Raw genomic sequence first — 20,116 nt, 5'->3', positions numbered from 1 at the left:
TATTGAGGTGAGTGTGACTGGATGCCAGTCGTTCAGGCATGTTACCTTGGTCTTTTTTGGTACAGGGACAATGGTGGATAATTTGAAGCGGGGGGCACTCTACACTGGGAGAAGGAGAGATTAAAAAAGTCTGTAACCACATCTACCAGTTGTGCTGTGTATATCCTAAGTACTCACCCTGAGATACTGTCTGGTCCTGCAGCCTGGTGACTGTCCACTCGTTGGAAACATCTGCTTACCTCAGCCTCAGAGATGACCAGGTTGTAGTGGCAGCTTTCCTCAGAGGCTCAGACATCGAGCTGAGCATAAAAGCGATTGAGCTCATCTGGAAGAGAGGCCGCGAAGTTGGCAGCACCATAACATTTGGCTTTGAAGTCTGCAATGGTGTGCAACCCTTGCCGCAAGTCACGTGTGCTATTCGTTGTGAATATTCACTCAATCTTGTCCCTGTATTGGTGTTTCATAGCCTTGATAGCTTTGCGCAGATCATAGCTGCTTTTCTTGAGCTCTAGTTGATTGCCAGCGATGTAAGCTCGATGTTGCACTGTAAGATTACTGACCCAGGTTTCTGGTTCAGGAAGACCCTGACCGACTTCTGGGCAACAACATTATTGAAGTACTTCAAGACGAAGCACATGACTCCATCAGTGAATTTTGAGACATCCTCATCATAGAAGACATTCCAGTTGACGTCATCGAGGCAGTCCTGCAACATGGAGGCCAATTGATTGGACAAACAGTGGACAGTTTTAACTATGGCCTCCTCTTGTTTCAGCTTCTGCTTGTAAGTCGGCACTAGCAGGATTGAAGAGTGATCTGATTTTACAAAAGCTGGGCGAAGGAGAGTTTTGTAAGCACTGCAGAAGGGAGTGTGGCAGTGGCCAACTGTTATCTCCATGACTGCTCACTTGGATGTGCTGACAAAACTCCGGAGAGACTTTCATCAGCAACGTTCGATTAAAGTCACCAGCGACGATGAAGACAGCCTCTGGGTGTTGATGGTCTCGTACAGTTTCTTGAGAGCCAGGTCAGTATCAGCCTGCAGTGGAATGTAAACTGCTGTGATGATAACAGCTGTGAACTCCCAAGGCAGCCAGTAGAGTCTGCACAACAGCACCAGGTATTCCAGGTCTGGGGAACAAAAGGATTTGAGTGCATGCACGTTCTGGGGGTCACACCAAGCATTGTTGACCATGAAGCATACCCCACTTCCTTTACTCTTCCCAGTGAGGTGTTTTGACCTGTCCAACCGGAACAGGGAGAACCCAGAGGCCTCGATGGCAAGATCCAGTATCTCCTTCATCAGCCAGGTCTCCACAAAGCACAAAACATTAAATTCCTTTGTTTCTCGCTGATAGGAGATTCTGGCTCTCAGTTCGTAAAGCTTGTTATCCAGGGACTGAACGTTAGCCAGGAGTATGCTAAGGAGTGGCGGCTGATTTGCACGCTGTCTCAGCCTCGCCAGGACACTGGCCTTTGTCCCTCGCCTCCAGCTCTTCTTCCAATGTAGTGGCGGTGTAAGAGAGGAGTTTCCCATGGATCGCACAAGCAGGAGTTCCCAGTGTAGGAAAGGCGACACAGTGGGTAAATGCTGTCTTTGATGTTCAGAGGGTCATATCTGATGTGACTATCAGCTACTTGGACAGAAAATGCTAAGAAAGTTGTAGAAATTACTAGCATACTGTACATTTGGAATGGAGCTCACAACATGGACACCGTATGTGGCACCATTTAGATCTCAAAGATAGCTTCTACCCCACTGTTATCTGATAACATATAACATATGATAACATAACGATGAAATAGACCTTTGACCTCACAATCTACCATGTTACAATATTGTATTTTATTGTCTCTGTAGTCTCTGTAGCATTTTACCTTCTTCTACCTCAATTGTGCCTGTGTGTGTCTGTGTGCCTGTGTGTCTGAACAGTAGGCATGACAAGCATTTCACTGTATCTTGGTACATGTGACAATAACAAAGTGATACCAATACTGAAATGGACTGAGGAGTGCGTCTCTATCAGCTGTATCTATATGTGGTTGAATGATAATGAAACTTAACCTTGATTTGAAAAAAAAAATTGAAAACCATCAATTGGCGGGAAGAAAAACCGGCAAACTCAACATGGGATTTTTTCTGTTGAGAATCCATTCTTGGTGGAATAGGTGGAATTAAATAGCCTTCACCATTAATCAGTCTCTGTTTACAAAAGCAGATGACAATCCTCCAGATTTACTGAAACGTAATTTTTGGAATGTGGGTACATCAACTACTGTTGCCTAATAATCTGGTGAGACTGGTTCGACCATTCCAAAGATCAGTTAAATGTCAACCACATTAAAGTGAAACTCGAGGCACAATTTCATTGCTGGCAGCAGCAAAAAGAGAGCATGTCCTGGGTGGTGGGGGATCCCTGATGCTGCTTTCCTACAATAACAATTTGTGTAGATGTGCTCAACGGTGGGGAGGACTTTACCCGTGATGAGAGTGTGAGAGAGGTGCAGAGAGTGAGCAAGTTTAAATTCCTCAATATTATTATTTCAGAGAATCTGTACTGGCTCCAGCATGAAACTACCATTACAAAGAAGGCACGGTGGAGAGTACACAAGCTGACTGCACTACAGTCTGGTATGGAAACACCAAAGCCTTTGAATAGAAAAACTGCAAAAAGTAGTGGTTATGGCCCAGTCCACTGCAGGTAAAGCCCTCCCCACCATTGAGCACATTCACAAGGAGTGGTGTCGCAGGAAAGCAGCATCCATCAGCAAGGACTCCCACCATCCTTCTCACTGCTGCCATCAGGAAGGAGGTACAGGAGCCCCAAGTCCCATACCACAGGGTTCAGGAACCATTACTATCCCTCAACCATCAGGCTCTTGAACCAGAGTGCATAACTTCAATCACCCCAACACTGAATTCATTGCACAACCTAAGGACTCACTTTCACGGACTGTATAACTCATGTTCTCAATATTATTGCTGATTTATTTATTATTTTTATTTTGTATTTGCATAGTTTGTTGTCTTTTGCACATTGGCTGTTTGCCCATCTCTACTGTGTGCAGTTTTTCACTGATTCTATTATGTTTCCTTCTATTTGCCATGAATGCCTGCAAAGAGTCTATCTGGTGACATTGAAAATAAATTTACTGTGAACTTTGAGAGGAGAATAAATTTCTTCACTCATAGAATGGATCTTTGGAATTCTCTACCCAAGACAGCTGTGAACTCAGTGTACTTAAGAAAGATACCAGTGTATTCTCGGATATTAAGGGAATCAGATTATACAGGATTAATACTGAAAGTAGGATTAAGTTAAGAGAACAGCTCTAATTTTAATATCAGGCAGGCTTAGTGGCCTACTGCTGTTTCTATTTCTCCAGTTCTTATGATCTCAGTATAATAGCTGTCTTTTGTGGAAGGGTTCTCTTTGTTTTTTTATCTTTATTCATTCACGTGGCCACACAACATGCAGTGGACCTTTCTGTCCCTTCCAGCCATGCCACCCCAGTCACCCCACAACCCCAGTTAACCCTAACCTAATCATGCGACAATTTACAATGACTAATTAACCAAATCAGTATGTCTTTGGACTGTTGGAGGAAAGCAGAGCACCAGGGAAAACTCACGCATTCATGGTGAGGACGCAACAAAGATTCCTTATGGAATGACACCAGAATTGAACTCCAAACTCTGGTACGGCTCCAGCTGTCATATCTAACCACTTGACTGCACACTTGGCTCTGGGTTGGAGAGATGCAAGGTTAAATCACACCTCTAAACTTATTTGCTGTTTCCATATACTTTGACCCACCATTGATTGTTTATTATTTATTGTAATGCCTGCACTGTTTTTGTGCACTTTATGCGGTCCTGTGTAGGTCTAGTGTAGCTTTCTCTGTGTTGTTTTTTTATTACATAGTTCAGTCTAGCTTTTTGTACTGTGTCATGTAACACCATGGTCCTGAAAAACGTTGTCTCATTTTTACTATGCACTGTACCAGCAGTTATGGTCGAAATGACAATAAAATTTGACTTGACTTGACTGCACACTTGGCTCTGGATTGGAAAGATGCAAGATTAAATCACATCCCTAAACGTATTTGCTGTTTCGTATACTTTGCAGGGAGACTGCATGTACATGTTCTCAAGCTATAGAGAAATAATAAAATTTATCCTTTGATTGGAATTGTTAAAATGGATTATGTGAACACTGTGCTATCACCTGTTATTAGAAGCTTACGAGCTGTGTTTTTCTGAATTAAAATATTTAATAAACTTCAAAACATAAAGATTCTTATAAACAGTAGAATAGTTTATGATAGTATGTCACCATGAAAGTGCTTTTAAATACTTTTTCATTATTGAACAAGTTATCATTTTCATTTATTATAATGTAGCTGAAAAGCCACGTTATTGCTTTGTATATTATTTTATATCTACCTTTCCATATTTTTCAATTAAAAAACCATTAATGTCAATCTGGTCAGAAATGTTCCATTTCATCTTTCAAACAGTGAAGCCAGAAATAGGAGCATAATACAATTTGATTTGTAGCTAAGGAGATGGGCAAGAGGGAGGGTTTCATCTTTTTGGATCACTGGGTTTCTTTTCAGCAAAGGTGGGACCTGTACAGACACGATAGCTTGTACCTGAACTGGAGGGGAACTAATATTCTTGCTTCAGAGGGAGGGGAGAGTTTCAACTACAGGTGTAGGGGGATGGGAACCAGGAAGGCTGCACAGATAGAGCAGATCTTCCTTGAGGAGATCAGTATGGTAACCAGTATGAAGCCAAGAGTTTGGGGAGATATTAATTTGGTATTTTGCATCTGTATTTACTCAGCAGACAGACACAGTCTATAGAAGTGAGGGAGAGCAGCAGCGACATCATGGACCCTATACAGATTGGAGGAGAAGGTGTTTGCTGTCCTGAGGCAAATTAGGGTGGATAAATCCCCAGAGCTGACAAAGTTCCCCTGGACCCTGAGAAATTTTACAAGAATGTTACTGGGACTGAGCTACAAGGTAAGAGTGAATAGATGAAGACTTTATTCCTTGGAATGTAAAAGATTGAGGGGAGATTTGATAGAAGTACGGTGCCTATAAAAAGTATCCACCCCCTTGGAAGTTTCATGTTTTATTGTTTTACCACATTGAATCAAAGTAGATTTAATTTGGCTTTTATGGACACTGATCAACAAAATAAAAACTTCCATGTCAATGTGAAAACAGATCTCTACAAAATGATCTAAATTAATTACAAATATAAAACACAGAATAATTGATTGCGCAAGTATTCACCCCTTCAAGTCAGTATTCAGTGGAATGCACCTTTGGCAATTACAACCTTCAGTTTGTGTGGAAAGGTCTATTAGCTTTGCACATCTGGACACTGCATTTTTTCCCCATTCTTCTTCACAAAACTGCTCAAACTCTGTCAGATTGCATCGGGATTCTGCGTGAACAGTCAAGTCCAACCCCAAATTCCCAACTGGATTGAAGTCTGAACTCTGACTCGGCTGCTCCAGGACATTAACTTTGTAAGACATTCCCTTGTAGTTGTAGCTTTATGCTTGGGATCATGGACTTGCTGGAAACCAGATCTTCTCCCAAGTTGCAGTTCTCTTGCAGACTGCATCAGGTTTTCCTCCAGGATTTCCCTGTATATTGATACATTAATTTTACCCCCTATCTTCATAAACCTTCCAGGATCTGCTGCAGTGAAGCATCCCCACAGCATGATACAGCCACCAACATGCTTCACAGTAGAGATGGTGTGTTTTTGATGACATGCATTGCGTTTAGTCTGATGGTCAAAAAGCTCAATTTCAAACAGCACACACAAAATGCTGGTAGAACACAGCAGGCCAGGTAGCATCTATAGGGAGAAGCACTGTCGACGTTTCGGGCCGAGACCCTTCGTCAGGACTAACTGAAAGGAAAGATACTAAGAGATTTGAAAGTAGTGGGGGGAGGGGGAAATGCGAAATGATAGGAAAAGACCGGAGGGGGTGGGATGAAGCTAAGAGCTGGAAAGGTGATTGGCGAAAATGATACAGAGCTGCAGAAGGGAAAGGATCATGGGACAGGAGGCTTTGGGAGAAAGAAAGGGGGAGGAGGGGAAGCACCAGAGAGAGATGGAGAACACGCAAACAACTAAATATGTCAGGGATGGGGTAAGAAGGGGAGGAGGGGCATTAACGGAAGTTAGAGAAGTCAATGTTCATGCCATCAGGTTGGAGGCTACCCAGCTGGTATATAAGGTGTTGTTCCTCCAACCTGAGTTTGGATTCATTTTGACAGTAGAGGAGGCCATGGATAGACATATCAGAATGGGAATGGGATGTGGAATTAAAATGTGTGGCCACTGGGAGATCCTGCTTTCTCTGGTGGACAGAGCGTAGGTGTTCAGCAAAATGGTCTCCCAGTCTGTGTCGGGTCTCACCAATATATAAAAGGCCACATCAGGAGCAACGGACACAATATACCACACCAGCTGACTCACAGGTGAAGTTTTGCCTCACCTGGAAGGACTGTCTGGGGCCCTGAATGGTTGTGAGGGAGGAAGTGTAAGGGCAGGTGTAGCACTTGTCCCTGAGGCACTCCACTAGTGACTGACCTCCATGCAGAATATGACCCATCTACAAACACTCTTTGCCTTCTGTGGGCAGGCCAGTTCTGGATCCACAAAGAAATGTCCCCTTTCTCAATAAGCCTTGCATGGGATACCTTATCAAATGTCTTGCTAAAATCCATATACACTACATCTACGGCTCCACCTTCGTCAATTTGTTTAGACACATCCTCAAAAAATTCAGTCAGGCTTGTAAGGCATAACCTGCCTTTGACAAAGGCAAAATAAGACCGAAGAGTTGATTACCGATCAGGAACAATAGGACAAGGGAACACGAACAGATCCTCAAAGGGATCAGAAGTGGAGAGAGTGAGCAATTTCAAGTTCCTGGGTGTCCAGATTTTTAAGGATCTAACCTGATCCCAACATATCAATGCAGCTATAAAGAAGGCAAAGCAGTGGCTACATTTCATTTGGGGAGATTTTGGTTTGTCACCTATAACACTTGAAAACTTCTATAGGTGTACTGTGGAGAGCATTCTGACAAGCTGCACCACTGTCTGGTACGGGGGGAGGGAAAGAGAAGAAGAGGATCTACTGAACAGGATTGAATTTGGAGTATTGTGTACTGTTCTGGTCACCGAATTATAGGAAAGATGTCAACAAAATAGAGAGAGTACAGAGAAGATTTACTAGAATGTTACCTGGGTTTCAGTACCCAAGTTACAGGGAAAGGTTGAACAAGTTAGGTCTTTATTCTTTGTAGCATATAAGGTTGAGGGGGGACTTGATAGAGGTATTTAAAATTATGAGGGGGTAGATAGAGTTGACGTGGATAGTCTTTTTCCATTGAGAGTAGGGGAAATTCAAACAAGAGGACATGAGTTGAGAGTTAGGGGCTGAAAGTTTAAGGGTAAGATGAGGGGGAATTTCTTTACTCAGAGAGTGGTAGCTGTGTGGAATGAGCTTCCAGTTAAAGTGGTAGAGGCAGGTTTGATATTGTCATTTAAAGCAAAATTGGTTAGGTATATGGACAGGAAAGGAATGGAGGGTTATGGGCTGAGTGCAGGTCAGTGGGATTAGGTGAGAGTAAGCATTCGGCATGGACCAGAAGGGCCGAGGTGGCCTGTTTCCATGCTGTAATTGTTATATGGTTATATGGAAAGCAGCTACAGAAATCTGCATATACATTTCTGTTTATGCACTACTTTAAATTTAACTATTTAAGATACATAATGTAATTGATTTACTTATTTTCTATATTATGTATTGCATTGTACTGCTTCTGCTAAGTTAAATTTCACAGCAAATGCTGGTGATAACAAACCTAATTCTGATTAAATATCTGAAGCACAGCTGGAGATTGACCAGCTCAAAGGGCATCACTATTCATAATGACCTTTCGGGGTATTAAGGGCCTCCACTTGTCTTCTTCACCAACACAATATTAAATTATGAGCATTCCTCATGCCCAGTTTTGAAAAATAGTTACACCTTACGGGGGCAAGTGGATGGCGACTCCTGTTATTTTGTTTAAACTCCTATCATCCATGCAAGGTCTCAGGTGATCTTTGACAAACCTTTGTGGATTTCAAGGAAGAACCCTGTTCCTTTCCCATAGAAGTGGAGAGTCTGATTAACACTGAGGTGGACGCCTCCTGAATATACTTGCCCATGGGCAACCTCTTGGGTCCTCATAGGGAAAAAAAAGTCTTCCTAGTGGTGGATAGGTCCCTGGTACAAACAGTGCTGATGGGCCAATAGTTTGCTGAAAACCTCAATGAGGTCGGAGTACTTCGGGGAACCTTTTCCAGACCAAAGGTTGCAGATTCTGACATGTCATATAACAAAGCCATTCTGCAACAGCCAGGGGCACCCTAAGTGAGAGGGATCCCAGGGGAATAGATACTGTGAAATCCGAGCATTTCAGAATAGCCCCAATCCGGAAAGGAAGGGGCTCTGAAACATGACTCGCCTTTCCTGACTCAAGTGGTCTACCATTGAGGTGGCTGTCAAGGGATGACCTAGCCTTGGGATTGGGACACCCATCTGTCAGGCCACTTGAGGATCTTTAAAGTGTACAAATGCCTGAAGAGACAGCTCCAAAATAGTTGCTGGTTACAGATTGTACCAGATTCTAAAAATATATACGGTAGGTGCTAACCTAGAGGTCCTCGCGCTATACATTCCGCCAGGGAGGAGGAAAATGCCCAGAGTACATGTCATCAGGCCACGGAAACCTTACCTCAAGCAAATACCAAAACTGTAACAGAAACTGGATTCCACGCCCATTGCGTGCGTGTGTAAGAGAAGGGGGCGGAGTTAAAATAGTTGAAAGAAACTCATTCATGTTGGCATGTACAATGGGACCAAAACCTGTCTTTCTAGTTTCTTGTAAACCGAGAGATTCGGTTGCCCTGTACAAAAGAGGTGGCTGTTTTTTTTACAAAACCCGTGCTCTGCTTGCGAGAGTGAGGGAACCAGTCTAGCCGAGGTCGGAAAGCGTCAACGATGCGGACCCCGCTGGTGATGATCTTGGGCTTGGTTTTAGCCCCCGCCGGATTTGTGTTGATTCTCACCTGCACCGTGGCTCCCGCCTGGAGAGACGTCGCCGAAATCCCTACCGGAGCTACTGTGGACGAGGTGCACCATCAGGGGCTCTGGGAAATCTGCAGGTCCGTGGCGTCGGTGCGATCGCTGTCCTGCGACCTACAGGACGATGTCTACTTTGCCGATCAAATCGTCAGGATCGCCAAAGGACTGACCATTGCCTCTCTGGTGGTGTCGGCGGGTGGCATCCTGCTGGCGTCCTTTGGGGTGCGTTGCTGGACGGAGCCGCCCCGACCAGCCATCGTCGGAGTGGCAGGGCTCATCCTAGTGGCCGGCGGTATCCTGATCCTCATCCCGGTCTCCTGGTATACGGATCAACTCAATCAAATCCCCAACACTGTTGGTGGCAATAAGCTGACGGTCGGATACGCCGCAGTCCTGGGATTCATTGGAGGAGGCCTAATCATTATTGGCGGATTTGCTCTCATGTTTAGTTTTGGCATGTTACGGAAAAGCAAGAGTCCAGCGTTAAAGAATTATCACGCGAGGAGCACAACCCAGCCCGCCGACAAACATCAAACTGGGATTGCCAGCCCAATCTCTGTTATAAACGTTCCACCTGCCAACACCAGCTCGGCACCTCCCTGGGATACCGATTTCTGACCATTCCATTGTCGGTGATAAACGGTATGGATTGAATAATTTGCAGATAACAATATACAACAGAACTAGGCCAGTAGGATCGCCTGTCCCTGCACCCTCCATATCTCACCTAATCCCAGAATTGAACCGGTTTGTTATTGTCACATGTACGTAGATGCGGTGAAAAGCTTATCTTGTGGACTGTCCACATTACAGTATCATTACACAGAACATTGAGGAAGAACAAGGTTAAAAAAAATTAACAACACAATAAAGCGGAACAGCTACAGAGAAAGTGCAGTGTAGGTGAACAACAAGGTGCAAGGTCCAACGAGGTAGATTGTAAGTCATCTTATTATACTCGGGAACGGTTTAATAATCTTACAACAACCGGGTAGAAGTTGTCATTTAGACTGGTGGTACATGCTTCGGGGTTTCTGTATCTTTGTACTAGGTCTTTTTTCGGATTGAAGAGGGAAGACTAGATAATGTCCGAGATGGGTGGGGTCTTTGATTACGCTGGTTGCATTACTGAGGCGATGCGAATCGTGACGGAGTCCACAGGGGACCTGGTTTCTATGCTTTACTGAGCCATGTATACAACTCCTACTGGTGAACGACTAAGCTCTGAAGCATTCAGACAGAATGATCTCTATGGTGCATGGATAAAAATTGGTAAGGGTCGTCAAGGTCATGCAAAATTTCTTTAGCTTTCTGGGGACATAGAGGCTTTTGTTTGGTGGCACCTTTTATTAAAGTCTGTAAAAGCCGAAATGCTCCCTTCAGCCTAACCCACCCTGCCCACTGTGATGGCTATTTACCCTAGTTCCATTTGCTTACACCAGGCCAATCTTCTATCCAAATAATTGTCCAAATACTTTTTTAAGCAATGTAATTGTAACCACATCTACCACTTCCTCAGCTTGCTTATAGCACATACCCACCATACACTGTGTGCCAATAACTGGCCATCAGATTTATCCCCATCTCTCCTCTTATCTTAAACTTACTTTGTCTAGTTCTAGACTTCCTTGCCTCAGGGAAAAGACACTATCTTGTCGAAGCCCTCATGTTTTATAAACATCCAACAGCCTTCAATGTTACAGTTAATATAAAACCAGCCTATCTCACCTCTCTCTGTAATGTAAGCCCTCCAGTATAGGTAGTATCCTGGTGAATCAATTCCACATTTTTTTCCAATGGTACCAAGTACTTGCTGTTTGTGCAGTTACAACATGACATCCCAACTCTTGTACTCAGTGATTTGGCCTATGAGGTCAAGCATCCCAAATGCCTTCCTCAGAATCCTATTCACCTGTGTTACTATTTTCAGGGAGCTGAATATCGATGCACCCAAGGTCTTTCTTTGCATCTGTATTCCTGAGTTACCTGCCATTGACTATATAATGTATGTCCTGTTAGTATTGTCATATCAAGAAGTGTTAACCTCACACCAATCTGGATTAAATTCTATCCATTACTGCTTTGAGCAGTTCCAACTGATCTATGCCCCTCTTCAGCTATCTACTACTTCATCAATCTTTTTTGGGTGTCACTTCAGTTTCTTTAATGATGCTATTCAGTGTCTCCCAGAGGTGATTAGGTGATAAAGTTCTTGACCCAAAACATTGATGGTTCATTTCTTCCATAGTTCCTCCAGCTTAGTGGAGAAAGAGAAAATAAGTCAATGTAGGTAGAAGAGAACATGAGGGAAGACAATGGGCATAATGTGCTGTTAATGTTGGAAAGTTTGGGTGAGGTTGTACAGTCTTGTCTACTGATGAAACATGAAGTGGAATGTGGAAGTTGGTGGGATTGTAAGTGTGGACCAGGGGATTTCTGTTCTTGCTCTTTATTGGGAGGAGAAAATGTGAGAGCAGAGGTACAGAAAACAGATGAGATGCAGTCAAGGGGTCTGTTCATTATGCCACAGTAATGGAAGAAGAAATATGTATCAGAGATAACATGACATCATCATATCAGCTCCTCTTTTCTCAGGGCATCTTGCAGCCTGTAGAACTCAACATTCAGTTCTCATACTTTAGTTCAATCTCTTCCTTTCTGTTTGTATTATGACTAGTCATTTCTGTCTGACTCCCTTCTTTTTATTTCTTATATTTGTACGCTCATTGGCTACTTTATTAGCCTCAAAAGAGATGGTTGTGAACTTCAGGAGGACACGGAGCGACCACTCTTCGCTGAACATTGATGGCTCCTCCATTGAGCTCGTTAAGAGCACCAAATTTCCTGGTGTTCGCCTGGCGGAGAATCTCACCAGGTCCCTCAACACCAGCTCCATAGCCTAGAAAGCCCAGCAGTGTCTCTACTTTCTGCGAAGGCTGAGAAAAGTCCATCTCCCACCCCCTATCCTCACCACTTTCTACAGAGGATGTATCGAGAGCATCCTGAGCAGCTGGTTTGGGAATTGCACCATCTCGGATCACAAGACTCTGCAACTAAGGTGAGGTCAGCTGAGTAGATCATCGGGGTCTCTCTTCCCGTGATTACAGACATTTACACCACACACTGCACCCGCAAAGCTAACAGTATTGTGAAGGACCCCACACACCCCTCACAAAAACTCTTCACCCTGCTGCCATCTGGCAAAAGGTACCATAGCATTCAGGCTCTCACTACCAGACTGTGCAACAGTTTCTTTCCCCAAGCCATCAGACTCCTCAATATCCAGAGTCTAGACTGACATCGACATCGTTTATTATTATATTGAAATTTGTCCTCTACTGTGCTTATTGTCTTGTTTATTAATTATTGTACTGCCCTGCACTGCTTTGTGCAGTTTTTATGTTGTTTTACATAGTCTAATGTAGCCTTGTGCTGTCTCACATAGTCTAGTGAAGTTTTCTGTTGCTTCATGTAGCACCAGGGTCCTGGAGGAACGTTGTTTTGTTTTTACTGTGTAGTGTACCAGCAGTTTATGGTTGAAATGACAATAAACTTGACTTGACACCTGTACACCTGCTTGTTAATGCAAATGTCTGATCAAACAATCATGTGGCAGCAACTCAATGCATAAACACATGCAGACATGGTCAAGAAATTCATTTGTTGTTCAGACCAAACATCAGAATGGAGTTGAAATATGATCTAAGTGACTTTGACCATGGAATTATCATTGGTGCCAGACAGGGTGCTTTGAGTATCTCAGAAATTGCTGGTCTCCTGCAATTTTCACACACAACAGTCTCCAGAGTTTACAGAGAATGTTGTGAAAGACAAAAAAACACCTTGTTAATAAGAGAGGTCAGAATAGAATAGCCGAACTGGTTCAAGCAGACAGGAAGGCAACAGTAATTCAAATAACCACAAAAAGCATACCCCGATATCTCCTCTGTACCTACTTCCAAGCACCTTAAAACTGTGCCCTTTCATGCTAACTATTTCAGCCCTGGGAAGAAGCCTCTGACTATCCACACAATCAATGCCACTCATCATCATATACACTGCCAAGATAGGTTTAAAAAAGGGCTTTCGAGGTCCAAAATCAAGTCCTTTGTGAAAGTCCACAACTACAACCATCTGATTTCAACCAGATACTCCATTGGCATTCCCCAACCATTGTGATCATTGATCAGACCATTGTGAACAAGGGTGTTTTCAGTGATCTTGCTTTGAAAAAGAGTCACTGGCAAACTCTGCAGTTGTTCTTCTGATTACCAATAACAAGTTAGTACAGAGGTAAAAACTAAGTGCAGAGAGACAGCAACTGTGGAGTGAGAAGGTCAATGATATTTTAATAGTACTGGCAACAGTCAGAATCAGAATCAGGTTTATTAGCACCAGCATGTTCTGTGAAATTTGTTAACATGATGTAAGGTAGCACTAAGTCACAGAAGTTTGTGGGATAAAGTGTGGATCATCCCTTTGCATCTTTAGCTATTCTGTGGAGCTGCCTTTACTCCAGCATGGTGCCTGGTAGTCAGGTTGCTTTTCATTTGCTGCTCCCAATCTGATCTCCAACTTCCCCTAGTTCTGATGATTGTGTTAATGACCAAAAGCATTGACATCTTGTCCTTCAGTTATGCAGCCTGACCTACTAAGCATTTCCAGCATTTTGCTTTTGTACTTGGATTTCCAGTATCTGCAATATGTTGACTGTGTTGTGTTAATAGGGAGAAGGGAGAGAGCCTCAGGACTCACACCACCAGATTCTGGAACTGTTATTAGCCCTAAACTATCAGGAAGAAGGAAGAGAGCCTCAGGACTCACATCACCAGATTCTGGAACAGCTATTACCCTGTGGTGAACTACATATACCTGTCTGGACATGCCCCCCCCCCCCCCACTGACTGCTCCTGTGGCTCCTCCCACGGACCCCGGTATAAAGGCGATTGGAGACACAGCCCCAGCCTCAGTCTCCAGGATGTAGTGTGGTAGTTAATTGCTGCTTGTTCTTTCTTCTAGCCATGATCTTAGAATGGCGGTGCAGACTCGAGGGGCCGAATGGTCTACTTCTACGCCTATTGTCTATTGTCTATAAAAGCCTATATCTCACCTCACGTCTCCGAGAGTTATTGATGGTGCATCAATTTTATTGGCTGGAAGAAAGAACAAGCATCAGGCTCTTGGACCAAACTTCACTCAACTTCACTTGCCACATTATTGAAATGTTCCCACAACCTATGGACCCACTTTCAAGAACTCTTAATCTCATGTTCTTGATGTTCATTGCTTATTTATTATCATTATTTCTCTTTTTGTATTTGCACAGTTTGTTGTCTTTTGCATTCTGGTTGGGTGGTCTTTTATTGATTCTGTTATGGTTATTATTCTATAGATTTATTGAGAATGCCCACATGAATAAGAATCTCAGGGTTGTATATGGTGACATACTGTATATGTAGTTTAATAATAACATTTACTTTGAACTTTAATAGTGAACACAATGATCATTCTGGATCTCCATTATGTACTTTTCACTATTTTAGTCCTATAATGGTTATTTTGCTTGATAGCTTGTTTGATATCTATTGTGTTACATGCACAGGCTCCATTTGGTCTGAGCTTTATTATGACTATGCTTAGTCCAAATATGCTTCATGTATATGGTGATCCTGCCTACTTTGGTGTTAGTCAAGTATAAATTTCATCTTTGATATTCATTGTATTTTTCAATATGAGGTTTTACTGACTTGACCAGAAGTTTCAGTGAATGAATATTTTAAAAACACAAAATGCTGGCAGAACTCAGCAGGCCAGACAGCATCTATGGGAGGAGGTAGTGACGAATTTTCGGGCCGAAACCCTTCACCAGGAGTATTGGAGAGAAGATCTGGACTTCTTCAGTGTGGGCAGAAGCTTCGCAGTAGTGAATTCAAAGGCAACACGAGTGAATCTGCAGATGCTGGAAATAAATAAATAACACAAAATGCTGGCAGAACTCAGCAGGCCAGACAGCATCTATGGGAGGAGGTAGTGATGATGTTTTGGGCTGAAACCCTTCCGAAACATTGTCACTACCTCCTCCCATAGATGCTGTTTGGACTGCTGAGTTCTGCCAGCATTTTGTGTTTTTATTTATTTCTGGAATATTTAAAAACATTTGTTTGCATGCCATATCACATAAAAATAGTTGTCTGTGTTTTTACATCAAAGGTTTTCAATGACACATCTCAAACAAAGTATTTGTTGAGAAAACCATCACCTCCCAAGTTCCTTTCCAAGACGTACATTTTTCTGACCAGCTGATATTACTATTTATTCATCGATGCTGGATCGAAATCATGGAAAACACAGCTAGTGGGATTGTGAAACACTTCTAACCAGTAGCTTGTCAACAGTTTAAAAAGGAGCCCCACTGTCATCTTCTAATGGACCCTTCTAATTGTCAGTGAAGCTAAATTAATTTTAAAAATCCATTAATTGCTACAGTCGGTGGGAGCAACAAGGGGCAATATTTCTTATTTAGATGCAGAGAGAGGAACAAAATGTGAAGTATATTTTTTATAGAAATTATACCGAGACAAATAATGTGTGGAAGCAGTACACGGTTTGTGAAATATAAAGAAATGAAGAATAATAATTTGTAGTACAATGTAAACACAAATGAAGAGGTTACTAATGTTAGGAATGAATTATATAATTAATTGAAACAGGGTAATAATAAGATTAAAAAATTGCTTAGTGCAATTGTGAAATTAAACCTTAATTAGACTCAAAGCAAAATAGCTCAAGCCAGAATGCTGGAATTTGAATTATTTTTGGGTAAATTAATCTTTGCTGAAATGTAAAGGAAAATCTGGCTTGGTTACATACAAATAATTCAGTGCATGCCTATGATCTTTCAAATAAACCCAATGTCAACAAACAGAAATCTGAAAAGGAGCAAAATAATTATAATTAAAATAGGACTTCTGAAAGTTCTTGGCCAGAAACTTTGACTGTACCTTTTACCATAGATGCTACCTGGCCTGCTGAGTTCCTCCAGTATTTTGTTTAACTATAAATTTATTTAATATTTTCCATATCTAACATTTATATTGACATTTGCAGTGTCAGTCAGCCATGGATTGAATAAGTGGGTGCATAATGGCAAGTTACACACAAAATGCTGGAGGAACTCAGCAGGCCAGGCAACATCTGTGGAAAAAAGTACAGTGGATGTTCCAGGATGAAATCTTTTGGCAGGACTGCAGAGAAAGGAAAAGCTAAAGATTAGATTTGAAAGGTGTGGGGAGGGAGAACCACCAGGGGATAAGTGAAACTTGGAGGAGGAGGGATGAAACAAAGAGCTGGGAAGTTGATTGGTGAGACAGACAAAAGGCTATCGAAGAAAGGAAAAAGGGGGAGGAGCACCAGAGGGAGATGATGGGAGGGCAAGGAAATGAGATGAAAGAGGGAAAGGGGGATGGGAAATGGTAAAGGATGGGGGGGGGGGGGTGTCTGGGGGGCATTACTGGAAGTTTGAGAAATCGATGTTCATGCCATCGTGTTGGAGGTTACCCAAACAGAATATAAGATACTGTTCCTCCAACCTAAGTGTGGCCTCATCACGACAGTGGAGGAGGCCATGGATGGACATATCGGAATGAAGTCCCTCCCCACTGATCTCTCTCCTGGCTGTGCTCCATCTGCCAGAAAAAATGGTCAGCCATTTTAATTCCACTTCCTATTCCCATTGCCTCGCCTCTCTCTGGTGCTCCTTCCCCCTTTTCTTTCTTCGATGGCCTTCTCCCTCTTTCACCAATCAACTTCCCAGCTCTTTACTTCATCCCTCCCCCTCCCCGCTCACCTATCACATGGTGGTTCTCTTTCACCTCACCCACCTTTTAAATCTACTTCTCAGCTTTCTTTCTCCAGTCCTGCTGAAGGGTCCTGCCCAAAACATTGACTGTACTTTTTCCATAGATGCTGCCTGGCCTGCTGAGTTCTTCCTGCTCCAGCATTTTGTGTGTGTTGCTTGGCTTTCCAACATCTCCAAATGTTCTCTTGTTTGTGACCTAATGGCAAGAGCTTGCCCACAGTACTCCCAATAGAAACTAAAATTGGGACTACAAACCTGCATTCAGATAGTTGAATCAATCCGTTTCTTTAGTGGAGCAAATGATGTATTTTTTGACTCTATTTGCTACAGAATAACGAGGTCTGAGTGGTATGCGGATACACAAGTTTGCTGGAATCTGAAGCAACACACAGTGCACTGGGGAAACCAAGCATGTCAGGCAACACTTGTGGACTGACCCTTCACGAGGACTGTAAAGAAGAACAAAATTACTGGTATAAAACAGATGCAAGGAAGGCGTGGAGAAAGAGCTGATGGTTGTCATCTATCGTCTATTACCTGCAACAATCACCTGCTTGCCAAGTTTCTCCAGCATATTGTATATTGCTTCTAGTAGCACGTGCACTTTGCCGGTATCTCTGGTTTATATTACACCATCCAGCAATTCAGATGTTATTTATTAGAGTTTACAGCAAAAAAATTGTGACTATATCCCCAGAATTGAATAGACAATATAGAGCTACTTTGTGGAATGGACTGAGAACTGTTGATCATCTCACTACTTATGAAACAGATCATTATAAGGGAAAGCCAGTATCAGAAATAGAAATAGATGCTTTCGAGGAGTATTTTAATCATAAAGAGAAGGCATTATTTGACATGGTTGCCGAATATTTTCCTAGTATCATATTTTGCTGGTCTGCACATTGATACAAAATAGAAGGATGAGAATTCTGCTTGGTTACCCAAATAATACGGGTATCTGTGATAATATTGTATATCCCAAAGTTGCATGATTGTTAACCGACACAAAATGCTATAATTTTTAAGGAGGTAATATCAGCAGCATATTGCTGTATTTTTTTAATTATATAATCACCTTCAATAAACTATTTGAGACTCTCACCTTGACTCATACTTGGTACACGGAATGGCATACAATTGTAAAAGCGTAGGCATTAAGCTTGTGACAAAACTTGTTCATATTGCATAAAAATATAGCTTTCATAAACACTAGAGCTTCTGCAGGTGCTGGAAATCCAAAGTAACATATGTAAAATGCTGGAGGAACTCAGCAGGCCTATGGAGAGGGAAAAACAGTCAGCATTTCAGGCTGAGACCTTTGAAAAGTGAAAAGTAACAGACCCAACACTGAATCTTACAGAACACCAATAGTCACTGGCAGCCATCCAGAACAGACCCTTTCATTCCCATCCACTGCTTTCTGCCAGGCAGCCAGTTTTCTGTCCATGCTGGTATTTTTCCTGTACTACCATTAGTGACTGTACTCTTTTCCATAGATGCTGTGGGCCCATTGAGTTCCTTCAGCATTTCGTGTGTGTTGCTCAGATTTCCAGCATCTGCAGGTTTTCTCTTGTTTGCCATTAGCTGTTATATTATTTAACAGCCTCATGTATAGCACCTTGTCAAAGGCCTTCTGAACATCCAAGTAAACAACGTACATTGACTCTCCTTTGTCTATCCTGTCTGTTATTTCCTCAAAGAATTCCAACAGATTTGTCAAGCAAGACTTGTCCTTTAGGAAACCCTTTGGCCCGTTTAAATGTGTGCCTCATTGTACTCTGGAACTTCACCCTTAACAATGGACTCAAATATCTTGCAGCCTCTGAAGTCCAGCTAACTGACTTACAATTTCTTGCCTTTTGCTTCCTCCTCTTCTTAAAGACTGAAAGATCTCAAAATGCTTCACTGCCATTAAAATAAGAAGTGTAGTTGTATTGTAATAAGGGAAAAGTGGCAACATAATTTTACACAACATGCTTCCACAAATTACAATGGAATTATGCTGTGTTCTGAGAGTTCAGAAATGGGCAACATTCTAGGAATAATGTCTTGAACCTTTACATTCACATAGGGATCCTAGAGGTTTAACATCCAGTGTAATAAAGGGAGTCCTTAACCACGCAGCATTCTTTGGAACTGGCCTGACCTTACATTTGAATCTAAATTTGTTTCAGGGCACTTACTGTTAAATGAACAATAGATGGTGCTCTTGGTGGTGGCAGGGGTTGGGGGAGTCAAGCAATGCCTCTTTTGTAGCAAAGAGGATTTCAACATTGTACTCAGGGCCCAGGGCATGAAGAGCAATGTTCCATGTGAATCATTCAAAGCAAATAATCAGCAGGGTTTGGAATGACCAAGTCCAGATTTTCCATCATGAGTGGTTTTAGTTTTGTTGGATTCAGGTAGAAGTTAAGTATAATTTACACTAGCGAGATTGATGGAAGAACAACAAGGGTTGGTGTCTCTGGGAGAAATTCAGAAGGCACGGGATTGATACAACACAAAGAAGTATCCTAAAGGTAAGATGACAAAATCATGGTTGACAAGAGAAGTCAAAGTAACATAAAAGCAAAAGAAAGGGCAAATAATAGAGCAACAATAGTGGAGTTGGGGGTTTGGGAAAGTTTTTAAAAACAACTAAAATGCCATAAGGGGGGAAAAGATGAAATGTGAAGGTAAGCTAGCCAAGAATATTAAATAGGAAAGCTTTTTTCAGATTCTGTATGTAAAGAGTAACAGATGAGAGCAGATATTGGACAGTTGGAAACTGACACTGGAGAGATAGTAATGGGAGACAAGGAAGTGGTGGAAGAACTAAATAAGGAGTTTGCATCTCTCTTCTCTGTGGAAGACACAAGCAGTGCACTGGAGGGGGCAGAAGTGAGTGCATTTTCTATTACTAAGGAGAAGGTTCTTGGGAAGCTGAAAGGTCTGAAGTTAGATAAGTCACCTGAACACCTGGTGAACACCCCAGAGTTCTGAAAGAAGTAGCTGTAGAGATTGTGGAGACACTGGTAAGGATCTTTCAAGAATCACTAGATTGTAGAATGGTTCTGGAGGACTGGAAAATTGCAAGTGGC

The 20,116-nt window shown here is 42.3% G+C and overlaps 1 protein-coding gene across 1 annotated transcript; it reads left to right on the top strand.

Moving 5' to 3' along the window:
* The first annotated feature begins 8,924 nt into the window (after window positions 1-8,924).
* On the top strand, window positions 8,925-18,600 carry LOC132394243 (claudin-23-like). The gene is made up of 2 exons (XM_059970125.1): window positions 8,925-9,817; window positions 17,364-18,600. Exon 1 carries the CDS (start codon window positions 9,092-9,094, stop codon window positions 9,791-9,793), a length of 702 nt encoding a protein of 233 aa, XP_059826108.1. The 5' UTR covers window positions 8,925-9,091; the 3' UTR covers window positions 9,794-9,817; window positions 17,364-18,600.
* Window positions 18,601-20,116: the final 1,516 nt, after the last annotated feature.

Source organism: Hypanus sabinus, chromosome 5 (genome assembly GCF_030144855.1).
Source record: "Hypanus sabinus isolate sHypSab1 chromosome 5, sHypSab1.hap1, whole genome shotgun sequence".
Lineage (NCBI taxonomy): Eukaryota > Metazoa > Chordata > Chondrichthyes > Myliobatiformes > Dasyatidae > Hypanus > Hypanus sabinus.
Note: the sequence above shows the minus strand (reverse complement) of the source record. Positions and strands in the feature narration are given on the sequence as shown.

Excerpts from the sequence above, each read along its gene's own strand:
- LOC132394243 (XM_059970125.1), top strand. The coding sequence starts at position 9,092 with ATGCGGACCCCGCTGGTGATGATCTTGGGCTTGGTTTTAGCCCCCGCC.